This window comes from Dendrobium catenatum, unplaced genomic scaffold (genome assembly GCF_001605985.2).
Source record: "Dendrobium catenatum unplaced genomic scaffold, ASM160598v2 fragScaff_scaffold_334, whole genome shotgun sequence".
Taxonomy (NCBI): domain Eukaryota; kingdom Viridiplantae; phylum Streptophyta; class Magnoliopsida; order Asparagales; family Orchidaceae; genus Dendrobium; species Dendrobium catenatum.
In genome coordinates, this window is record NW_021318796.1 from 31,635 (window position 1) to 44,448 (window position 12,814).

Sequence of the window (12,814 nt, forward strand, 5' to 3'; positions counted from 1 at the left end):
CTTAGGCTTAACAACCTAATTACTAGACTCAACAAATTGCATGCTGCATAATGTGTGTACATGAACCATTAACATGTTGAATAACATGTATATGATATATTAGCTTGTTGGACCGCATGTATGCATGATGCCCTTGTATGTTGCATTATGTGCTTGCATAGTATTTGATGTATTTACATAACATACACATATTTTTTTTCAGCATGTATATATAATGCACTTGCCTACCATTTAGTATGTGTGTATGGTATGCCTGCATTATGTTTGTATATTGTATGTGTGCATTTTGGATATTTGTATGTGCATTTGTATGTCGCTTAGCATATGTGCATGGTATACTTGCAATTGTATAATGCACTCGCACGTTTTGCTCAATGCATTTGTGTGACACGAACACACGAATCTTGATGCACTTGCATAGTGGCATGATTATTGGCATTTGTACAAAGTGCCTTGCGTGATTAACGGTATGTGTGCATCTTACTTAGTGCACTCATATGATTAGCAATATATATACATGGCACTTGACATATGGGTCTAATGTGTTTGTATGTATTTGTTACATGTACATTATACAATAGGGGGCTCGTAGGCGACACCCATCGGTGATTTGCATATCACGTGCATTTTAATGAAGGGGTTGTATTACCCATGACACGTAATAATGTACTATTTTGTTTCTTTTCAAAGGTAGATGTTTATGAGGTGTACGACACACTCATGGGGCGTACAAGTTTCCTGACTTTAACAGTTTGTGTGCACAATACTGATAGGAAACACTTGAAGATCTCAAGAATTTCCTAGCAATCTTTGAAAAACAACAAGAATTCTCCACAAAAATCTACACAAAACTAGGAAAATAGTAGATAATTTGTATTATTTGATGAAATGGAAAAGGAAAATACCAAGATACATTGATCCTCTATTCGAGAGGATCTATCTCTCTCAAATCTCTAGATGCTGCTAGAGCCCAAAAACCTAAGAGATCTCAAATTTCAACCAAAATTCAAGATGTCATAACCATTGGAAAACAAGCTATTTAATGCATACAATCCAAAGGGAAATCTATAAATAGTCCCTACATTCAAATTTCCCTCTTAACTTCCTAAAAAATTCTTCATAGACAGCTCTTTTTGGACTGGTCGTTTTGAGTGGCACGTACAGAAGGTGGAGAAATCCCACCTATGTTACGCGTGAGCCAGTCCTATGGGACGGGCTGGATCGGTCTAACAATTACCTAGGGGACTTATGCACCCGTGATTCCTCCCTTGTCATTTTGTGCTTGAATCTTAGTTTAGTAGGTCCCACAAAGGATCAATTTCCCGGGTTATAAATAGGGAACCCAACCCTACTTACAATGAGGGGATTTTTCAAATTCCAAAACCTTCTTCTTTTCCGCTCAAAATTTTCTTCGCCTCGCTTCCAAATGTCTTTCTTATCTTCAAATTAAATGTTTTCACTAATTAGAGAAACAATTTATAAATGTTTGAAAAACACACCTTTTTCCTCTTTCCCTCGTTGTTCCTTTCGTTCATTGAAACTTTTTCCAAATTTATCACTCCTTTAATGGTAGAAATGAAAAGAAGTAGCTAATTCTTATCTCCAAACACATTGGAATTCTAAAAATGGCGGATCGAAGTCTCAAAAACCTCCTTCGCAAGCCTTCGGTTCCGCCCAGTCGTCCGCCTATGTCATTTCACAAATGGGGAGCGGTTATACGGGTAGGGTTTTATTATTAAGGTTCGAATGGTTCACTTGAACCAGCCAGATTGAACCGGTTTCCCACATGAATGAATTGGTTGGTTAAATATTTTGCCACTATAGGATGCTGGAAGAAAAGGGTCATATTTGATTTAGCTAGGGATGATGTGTTTTATTTCCATTATGAAAGGGGAGTAATATCATCTTTAATTACTTCTAGTCAGTTGCATAAAAGTTTAAGAGCAGGTGACTTGATTTTCTTAGCAAAGTTAGAAGCAATTAAAGAAAGGGATTATAATATAAATTCCATTCCTATAGTGAATGAATTTGTAGATGTTTTCTCAAAGGAGTGGTTGATTTACCTCCAGAAAGAGAGGTTGAATTTTCAATAAATCTTCAACCTGGAACAAATCTAATAGTGAAAACACCTTACAGAATGACAACAGAGGAATTGCAAGAATTGAAAAGTCAGTTGGCGGAATCGATTGAAAAAGGTTTTATCAGACTCAGTTCATCTCCTTGGAGTGTATTTGTATTTTTTGTCAAGAAGAAGGATAGTTTAATGCGACTCTATATTGATTACAAAGAATTAAATAATGTGACAATTAAAAACAAGTACCCTGTCACAAGAATTGATGATCTATTTGATTAATTAGCAGGTGCTTCCATATTTTTCAGAATTGATTTGAGAACAGGTTATCACCAGGTTAGGGTGAAAGAATTTGATGTTGAGAAGACCGCTTTTGGTATCAGATATGGGCATTATGAATTTTTGGTTATGCCATTCGGTCTAACTAATGCCCCTACAGTGTTCATGGATATGATGAATAGAATTTTCAGATATTTCCTTAATCAATTTGTAATTGTTTTCATTGATGACATTTTGATCTATTCCAAGAATGATGAATAACATGCAAATCATTTGAGAATTATTCTGGAATTATTGAGGCAACATTCATTGTTTGCTAAATATTCTAAATGTGAATTCTGGTTGAAGAAAATTTTCTTCTTGGGACACATTATAAGTGGAGAAGATAATTCAATGGATCCAGAAAAGATAAAGGCAGTGGTAGACTGGCCAAGACCAACGAATGTGATAGAAGTTAGAAGTTTCTTAGTAATGGCAGGATATTATAGAAGATTTGTCAAATGGAGAATAATTTTATAACCAGTACATCATATTTATTTTATTTTTGGTTGCATTTAAGAGCTTTGTGAAGAAATTGAATCAAAATGTATGATGCACATTTTAAGATCTTTTGCATGTTTGAATGGAGGTCCATGGCTTATTAAAATTAATTTGAAGACTTAGCACTTCAATGATTTAACTAGATGGAAATGTCAAATAACAAGTTGTTTAATAATAACTGATTGTTAAATAAAAGAATTAAACTTTTCCAGCTCTTTCAACATATGTCACACCAAACTACACTATATATATATATCATGGTTTAAAATTGCGCAATATGGATTGTAAGGGATCATAATATATAAGAAAATCATAGCATTGTAGCTTTATCAACATAGCTCAATTTCCAAATATGCTTGAGGTATCATCTACTGGGAATCAATTGCGAAATGAAGGTAATAATGCTCTATTTCTACCTATATTTGAAGCAACCTACACTAATGAAGGTTATTCAATAGTTTTAAAGATCAGTTTAGATGATAGTGTTTATGCTAGTGATTATAAACATGCCTCTTATATCAAGAGGATTGATCAAGATAACCACATCTTCCCAAGGAACTTCTCAAAAAAGACATAAGCATTAGTATTTCTATTACCAACCTATAATACTGTTGTTTGTTGGTGATGTATATATTAGTTCTTGCAATCATATACTAATGGAAACAATATCGTTTATAGGGTTCGTATGTATGTTAAATAAATGTCCTCAAAACATGTTGATCCCCCAGTGGAACATTGATGCGAGCGAAACTAGAGTAAAGAGACAAATTGGAGAACACTAGGACAAGACTTAAACCAAACTCGATTCATATGTAGCTTGCAAACATCCAAACAAACTTAGGAGAAACAAAAGCCAAATCGAACAAAACAAAATAAAAACATAAAAATGCTATCCTCAGTAAAACCGTCTAACGGTCTCCTCACATGCAATGAAAGTAGGAAATTTAAGAAAATTGTGCTTAGGCTTGCAAACCAAGGGTCCACCACTGCAAAAGAGTCCAACGTCCTTTCCAAACTCCTTCCGCAAATGTCTCCAAATTTCAGCCAACATACACTTCCAAAGCTCAAGAAGAAGGATACAAGTGGAGTAGAACTTGCGTAGAGAAGAAGGGGTTAGAAGCCAAGACGAAATAGAGAGGAGGAAAGGGGGAATGGAAGAAGCTCTCAAGCTTTTCCAAGAAGAAACCCTCAGGTTTTTGTAGAGATTTTTTCTCAGATTTTCAACAACTTTTTCATGCCAAAACATCTCCATTTTATAGGCAAAAGAAGGTAGACAAATAACCATAACACCTCCAACCAAATCCAATAAGAATTGGGGCAATGAAAGGCCAAAAGTCACCAAGAAGAAGGCCAAAAGATAGCCAAAATCCGCAGCAGAAAAACTGCACAGAAAATAGAGAGGAAGCCACCGAAATCCCCCCCAAATAGCCACGGGAAACCAGCTAGTAATGGACCCGAAAAACCAGCACAGGAGGCAAGGCATTAGGGCACGAGAAACCAGCCAGCAGGGGATCCGAAGAGCCAGCACAGGAGACAAAGGGGCAGATCACAGGAAACCAACCAACAAGGGGAAACCGAGAAGACAAAGAAAGAAGAAAAGGCACAAGTCCACTCCAATGAGCTCCTCAATAATGAGCTTTGAAACAAAAGCATATCTTTTTTATTTTAATGAGCTAGGAAGTGCATTTAATCTCCAATCATTGAGCTAAACTTCAGCTCAACATTTATGAGCTAGCACCAAGTAGAATTCCAGCATTTTGAGCTCAACACCAAGCAACCAAGGCCCACCTGAGAGCAGCCAGCACAGCAAACCAAAATCAACAAGCAGAACAAGGACGAAATGGACTCAAAAGCAAGCAAATCCAAGGCTTGCCATGCCTAGCACATTCCTACCATGATCATTGGAAGCACAACCATCATAAGATAGCTTAAAAACATAAAACACAACTAATATTGTTCCCCAAATACAATAAAACAAAAATAACTAAAAATATTGAATGCATCAAACATATACAACTCTAATTACCAAAGCCAATAATAACATGAACTATAGCACCCCTATTTTGCAGTCTATTAAGGAGTGAATACAAGTTGCTTATGAGTTCTGTATAATAAATAGCTGTTGATATTCCAAACATCTTTTATGACGATTTGATATTCCATTTGGTAGTTTTCCAAAGGACATTATTATGCTGAAAAAGTCAAATTGTCTATACAAGAGAAATATGATTTTGAATAGTTTTGAAGTTTAATTGTGAATCTATCCTTTGAAGTAACTATTTTTACGGATGCAATATTTACATTCAATTGGAATTTACAGTTTCCAAAGATAATAAAGCACCCATATAATAGTCACGGTTTATATGCTAAAAGTACATCTGCATTGGCTGACGAGCATGATGTATGCACATATGTGATATCTGAGGATGCTGCACAGGTCAAATATTCCAAGTTTCATCTTTCTCCTTGAAAGGCCTAGAGTCGACCTAACATGAATCATATGATGCCTCCTAAATTGCTACAAAATACAAATATTTTTCAAATGACAATTATGTTACTCCGATGATGGCCATATTGACAGGAAATCTCACAAAATGAGGGCGAAATCTCTGGGTAGTGTCTTATCTAAAACCCAATCTGCCTTGTGAAAATTTAACCAGAACCTAAGCTCGTTAAAACTCTCCGCCATCCCATTAAAAAAAGAACTGGCACGGAGAGGCCGTGGCGTGGAATTTTCGGAGCCCTCATGGGTAACACGAGTTGATTAGTATGCACTTGTTCTTGAACCTTGCACTTAGATTTAACATTATAATGGTGCATAGGGTGTTTGCCGTGGGCCCAATTTCGGTTCTTTGGCTTGGTATTTTCTTAACAATACATTTCATTTAGTATCAACTCCTACAAAAATAAGATAAAAGGGATAACAAGGTAGCGCATCAAGTTAACTTCATATTAAGCCTGCAGGAGTTTTGGCATTTATTATCAAAACCGACTAAAAGTTGTTTCTCAAAGTATTTAATTGCAAATTTGTCTGGGTTGACCATGATTTATCTGATCCTTATGTTACCCCTTCTAGAAGTTTACACTCTTTGTGCTAGCTAATAATATTAGACTACAAAATGGTTGTGTGGACCCATGTTTTATTTTATTTTATTTAAACTTTCATGCCAACTAATTTATACTGATTCAGATTAAAATATGGCTCAATGATTTTATTTATGTAGTCTACTTGTTTAAATTTTGAAGACTCATCATAGTGATCTTCAAATCTTAAAATTTGATGGCCTGACATAGTGATTTTCAAATTTAAGATAATGGGCATGCCCAAATCAATCACCTTCTTCAGATACTCTCATGTATCATGCAATGGATTGAACCTCCAGAAGTGGTTATAAAAGAAATAAGGTTGGGTCGAAGTGAAAGGCAAGTCCTTAGTTATGCTTTATTCTTCACCTGCCCTCCCACTATCTTACTTCTTTGTTTTCTACTTCATACATTTGATTGACTTTTGATTCTCATAATCATTCTCTCACTTTATACAGTGAATTTATTGATGGTTGCCATGCATTGCTGTCAATTGCCACTCTGACTACTCCTTTGCTCTTTAACAACCTTTTGCTATCTCTGAGGTTAGCAGTGAATCTTGTGTTTTTTCTAGTTTAATTCAATAGCGACCTCTGTTATTTTGTAATCTTACTTGATCTCAATTTTTGTTGAGTTGGTTGGCTTTTAATGATTGCGTAACAAACTCTTTTTTGATTTCCAGACCTTTTGGAACCATTCACTTTTTATCTATCTTGACAAGTGATGTTGTAAAAACGGATTTAGTTAATCACGATGAAGAGGAAACATGGACGGCAGAAGCTCTGGATATTCTACTGGAGACATGGAATGTTATTTTTGGGGTATCTCAGATCTAATTTCCCATTTCATAGTATGAAATACAAATTGCTGACTCTTACATGACAAAACTCTATTATTTATACATTTGTGATTATATGTTTACGTAATTGTGTTGTTATATCCTTTCCCTTGAGATTAGTCAACACCCCATGCTAATGCACTGGAAAATTTTATGGAACAACTGAGGTTCATGTCGTCTTTAAATATATGCTAATTGTGCTATTAAGCAGAATTCCTACAAAAGGTTTACAAAACGTATCCTTGTTATTAATCAAGTGCAAGAGAGAATGGGTAGGACTTAATGCAACAATGTGAATTTATGATAAGAGCAGTTTGGGTGAATATATTATATTCAACAAAATGAAATACATAAAAATTTGATTTATGAGATCATATGAAACTTTAAAACTATTCTAGCGCCCTTTCAGTTTATCCAATTAAGTTAATAAAACACAAATATCACTATAATTTAGTGCACATCATATTTTATCAAGGATTTCGTTTGAAACAGAAAAGTGTTTATCATGTTTCTTTTCTTTTAAGGCTTATTACTTCTTAATTTCACCCTTTATAAAACTTTATAAATAGAGCCATATTTTGGCTGATTAAAATATGGAGTATTCCATTTCTTTCTCTGTATTACTATTTTTCTTTTTTTCCTTACATTTTATTGAGCTAGGATTTGTCTAAACGATGACTGAAAACTACAAGAGGGCCCGAGACAAGGAGAAATGATTGGGTCTGTCTTCACCTTAAAAACTAGTGCTATCATTCTGAGAATCTCCATGGAGCATTCAATATCCTAGAAACTATATGGGAAGAGCTTCTTTTGATTGTTTCGCTTAATTTAGATGGTGCTCCGGGGAAGAGGATAGATTAGATATTTAAATGGTACTATCTGCCAAACTGAAATGGTCGACCTTTCTTTTATCAAGGGATACCAACGATGAAGTAATAATGTGTTTTCTTATCATTTACTTGAAAGAACACATTGGGTTATTGTACTTGGTCTGCAACATTACATAAACAATCTATGATTTAGTTGATATGGCTTACTCAAATCTGAAAATTTTTGTTCAAGTGTGTGAATTGCGAGATTAAGCTTGTGACCTTAAGCAAGGGAGCAAGAGTGTCATAGAACACTTCTCCACTCACAATAATTCAGCAAGTACTAGATATTATCGAGCCAAATGATTGGTACAGAGAGTGTTCTGGTAAATGCTTCAAGACAAGAATCTATGATTTCTTTATAGGTCTTAATAAGGGTCTTGCTACGATGCATGGAAGAGTCGAATTCAAGGACCTTAGGCATCTTAGATATTTTCTTGAAATGGAAATAATCTCTAAGAGAAAATTTAATCACATTTTCTTGAAGAAAGCATGTTCTAGATCTCCTAAAAAGAAGCATGTTTAATTAGAAGCAAACATGTTGACACTAATTGTTTTTAACATTAAATTTGGTGATGTTCACAACAATTCTTCAATTGATAAGTGAAGATTGTTAAGTTTGAACACTCATCTATTTGGCTCATCCTTATCTCAAGTATTCCCTCAGAATAGAAATCTCTGGGAACAAATTTGACCTCATTGTATGTTAAAGAAACTATATTCTAAATCTCTTAAAAAAGAAACCTTCTTAATTAGAAGCAAATTAGTAGACACTCAAATTGATGCTAAGATTAATTTGAGTGATGTAGTTCTCTAGTTGGTAAAGAAAGATATCAAAGGTTGGTGGGAAAATTCAACTATTTGGCTCATACCAGGCTTGGCATAGCCTTTGCTGTAAGTTTGGTTAGTCAGTTCATGTGTGCCCGATTTTCAAAGTGATCTATGTTAGATGTATGAAATAATTTAATTGCATGTATCTAAGAACATTCAACATTGTACATATTTTCGTTATTATATATATATGATTCTATGTTAAATAGGATACACAAAAACGTTGTCCTCTAACTTGTGTTAGAGCTTGAGTAATCATAACACTAGTCACACCTCCTTGTCATAACTTGACCTCACTGATCCCGACCACAACTTTGTTTGTGCAAACATACCCCATCATGTAAGCTCGTATGCTGCATCCCACTGTCTAGAGACGGTCTCCTGAATAGATTGCTCTTATTAATCAATATTCTTGGGATTTGGCTATTCCCTATTTGGGGGTAAACCATTTCATGTCATTACGATTAAGTTCTATTGATGTATAACAGGGTAGGAGAATTTAATCTTAGGAGAAATTCAGCCAGCAGTATGTTCAAATCCCAATTCTCCCCAAAGAGAATCAATGAAATCTGGAATTCACTTGATGATGCTTTCAAAATTCTGAGAATAACTCTCAGGAAAGCTGAAATAGTTCAGGTTTTCTTCTCAAAATCTGAGAAGAAAATGAGCTCTCAAGGTAGGGAGGATGGGTTGGAAGGGATAATAGGAGTTTAGCCGTGAATAGGAGTAGAAGGCTGAGTGTGATTTCCTTCACAAGCTCTGGCCTAGAGAGGTCTTCTCAAGCAGGTAGGCAAGGGGGGAGGGGTGGTAACGGGAGACAGCTCACGGGATTGATAAACGGTGGAGATTTTCCAATTAATTCCTGTAGGAATTAATGAAATTCGAAACTTCTGGGGAAGTGGTGAGCTGAGAGGTAAATTAAGAAATGAAATTAAAATCCTAAGCCGTTACGTGAAGAATGGGAGGGAAATCTGAGAGGAAATCTTCATTTCCTCTCTTCATTTCCTCTCTCAGATTTTCAAATTTGGAATAAAAGCTGAACTGACGTTGAGAGGGGAGGTATTTGGGAAGTAATTAAGGGGTGATGAGGTGGCAATTAGAGAGAGAGACAATGGGGGTGAGGTGGCCGGCCATAAGGAGAGAGAAAGGGGCTTGGTAATGAATAAAATGGGGCCCACAAATTAAAGCAGATTTAATCATAGAAAATTACAAAAATGCCCCTTGGGCCACAACACTCAAATAAATTAACCTAGGGGTAAAATAGGAAATAACATAAAATAGAAACTAAAATGCAGAAAATAATTCATAAATGACAACTTAAATCAGAGCCGTCGATTTACGACACCTCCTGTGATAGATGCGTCAGATTTTCGTGCCGATGTCCGCATCATCTATTTTAATGGATCTAACGAACTCTATTGAACTTGATTGGTAGAAAAATGATATATCCAAGTTCATGGGCATTGATTACTTTGAGAATTATTTCCAGTTGCTCAACTCAATTCAATGTCTTCTTCTTCTGTTGCTGTTAATCAAGGCTGAACTTTGCACCAAATGAATTTTAACAATAGTTTTCTCTCTGAGGACTTCTCTGAATTTATCTATATCGAGCAACCTCCAGGGAATGCTATGTAGGGGGAGAATAAACTAAGCTAACTTTGGAGAGTGATATATGAGTTAGAACTAAGTCCTCGTACTTGGTTCGATAAGGTTTGTGATGCAGAAGTGCAGAACTACTTAGATGAGATGATTATTGAGTCATTTAGATATTGCACAACTCTTAGATTAGAATAATTTTAGAATAAAATTTCTAGCAATTCTAAACGAAGAAACAAAAAAGTAAGGAGATATTTTGCTTAGGCTAAATCACATGCTCCGAGTTTTGAAACTTTCAAGATAAATGATAAAATAAAACAACACAAAATAGTAGTCTTCAAATTAATCCCTGATCTAACAACGAGAATTAGGATGCATTGAAAGTGCGCTCAATTTCTACGATTACTAAGCTTTAAACAAGAGCAGTGGAAGAGCCCGTCGTGACTGCAATTAAACCAACGAGAATTCAGATTAAAAGAAATAAGATGCAAGGGAAAGAGAAACCTTCGCTAGGGAGGTGGAGATCCTCCACTCAATGCCTTCGAAGTGTTCGTCAATGGCTTCCATCAAAGCAGATAAGATGCGCTCCACGTAATCTTCAACATTGTGGTCAATCTTCGGATTGACGTCTAAGAAGGTGGATCGTAGGATGTCGGTGAAGCCGTCTTCATCCCAAGTGATACCGTATTCAGTATCCGGATCCGCCATTCATAGATTCTTGAGTGTAAGATCTTCTTTGTACTTGGAAGGTCACTTGATTAGGGAGAAGAGAAGAAGTTTCTCTTGCACCTTGAAGAGAGAACAAACTCTAAAACTTTCCTCAAAGAAATATGAAAATAATTTCAAATTTTGATCCCAAAATCTGAGAGAAATTTCAGATTCTATGAATGGGATTAAGGAAGTAGAGGGAGAGGATCAAAGCCCCAAGTCACTTGGAGATATTAAAGGAGGGATGAGAGGATTGGAGAGAGGGAGATGACTAGGGAGGGGGCGGCGGGATGCTGAGGAGGGGAATTTGAAATGCCAAAATAATTTCCCTAGATTTAGGAAATCAATTGGCTGGATATGGCAAAGGAGAATTTCGGGTAGGAGGGATTTGAGGGAATTTGAATTATTTCCCTAAAACTTTGATGGAAGATTTGGGAAATAAAAGAAATTAAAATCTCATGGGGAGAGAGGGGGCTGGCGGCATCCAAGGGGAGGGGGGAGGGGATTTTGAATGGTTTAGAAAGCTTTCTAATTTAAATTCATAAGATTGGAAAGTTTTAATTTAATCCTTTCTTAATTAAAATATAATTAGGCATGAATTCAAAAATTTTCTAAAATAGAATTAGTGAATTAGGAAAGTTTTGAATTCCAAATTAATTAAATTTGAATTTCAATTTCTTCCCAAATTTGACCAATCATAAATTAGGAAACTTCAAAGGGGGCATGGAGTGGAGGTGGCCGGCGGTTTTGTGGGGGGAAGAGACTCGGGTAGAGGGGAGGCCGTAGGGTTTGGGGAAAGAGGAGGGTCAGGTGAGGTGGTCGGTGGCTTGAGGTGGAGGATGGGGACGTTCGACGAGGGGAAGATGAAAGAGAACGAAGAAAACCACGAACCCGACCATCTCCAAGGTTGGTGGGTGATCCGATTTCCCTCTCCTTGGGATCTCTCCAATGTTCTCTCCAAGAACTTTCACTCTCTCACAACACGAGCAGAAGAAATATCATAACAATCATTCATTAACTTCAAATAGAACAAAGGGGGCTTTAAATAGCCTCATACAAATGACTCAAAACAAAATGACACAAATGCCCTTTGGGTTTACATACGTCAACTCCTATAAAAGGGGTGTAATAGGAAATAATAAAACACACATAAGCAAATAACAAAATTCATGAAAATAAAAATACACCGATGAATCAAAAATATAAAGACTCGATCGTGGCCGTAGATCGGCGGCCACGTCTTTGATAAACTTTCCATGATGATCTGATGTCCCCATCATTCTCTCGGGGTGGGAGAAAACTCGACTCCGTCGAGTAATTATCTCTGGCGCTCTCGTAGATCTCAAGTGCATCTGGGTCAATCTGCTGCAACTCCTTACGATCTAGCCACGTATCCTCTGACTCGGGCTTTCCTTTCCACCTGATCAAATACCTTCTTCATCCTCCTTCTCTTGTGGATATGATCTAATTACTCAAGACTGCCTCCACTTGCTCTGCTATGGGAGATTTGAAAATATCGGGTAGTGGAGGTAGGTTCGGGATCTCACAAGGCGGGTTCACACAAGGCTATTTTGATAGTGGATTTTGTTGGTTAAAATTAGGACCCTCATATGCCACTAAGTCTTCTATGTTAAAAGAGGGATTTATATTGAAATCTGCAGGCAGATATACTACATAGGCATTGTCGTTAATTTTCTTAAGTATTTTGAACGGTTCAGCACTCTTTGCATGCAATTTCTTAACTGTTCCTGGCGGGAACCGTTCCGGACGAATCCGCACCATCACAAAGTTACCCACCTCAAAAGTTTTAAATCAGCGTTTTAGTTCTGCATGTAATTTATATTCCTGATTATTCTTTTCAATTTGTTGTGCAATGTCCTTATGAAGTCATGCAAATGAGATGCAAATGCTGATGCAGACTCAGAAATCCTATACTTAGAACTCATAGGTATCAAATCTAACGGCTGTCTAGGTTTGAACCCGTATACAATTTCAGAA

The 12,814-nt window shown here is 36.3% G+C and overlaps 1 protein-coding gene across 1 annotated transcript in view; it reads left to right on the top strand.

Annotated features, from left to right (window-relative positions):
- Nucleotides 1-6,201: 6,201 nt before the first annotated feature.
- Nucleotides 6,202-12,814, top strand: part of LOC110096946 (exportin-4) — a gene marked incomplete at its 5' end in the record, with an annotated part of 92,996 nt that continues 86,383 nt past the window's right edge. The window contains 3 exon segments of the mRNA XM_020823111.2: nt 6,202-6,313; nt 6,433-6,519; nt 6,657-6,795. Of these exon segments, the coding sequence (XP_020678770.1) occupies nt 6,202-6,313; nt 6,433-6,519; nt 6,657-6,795 (338 nt within the window).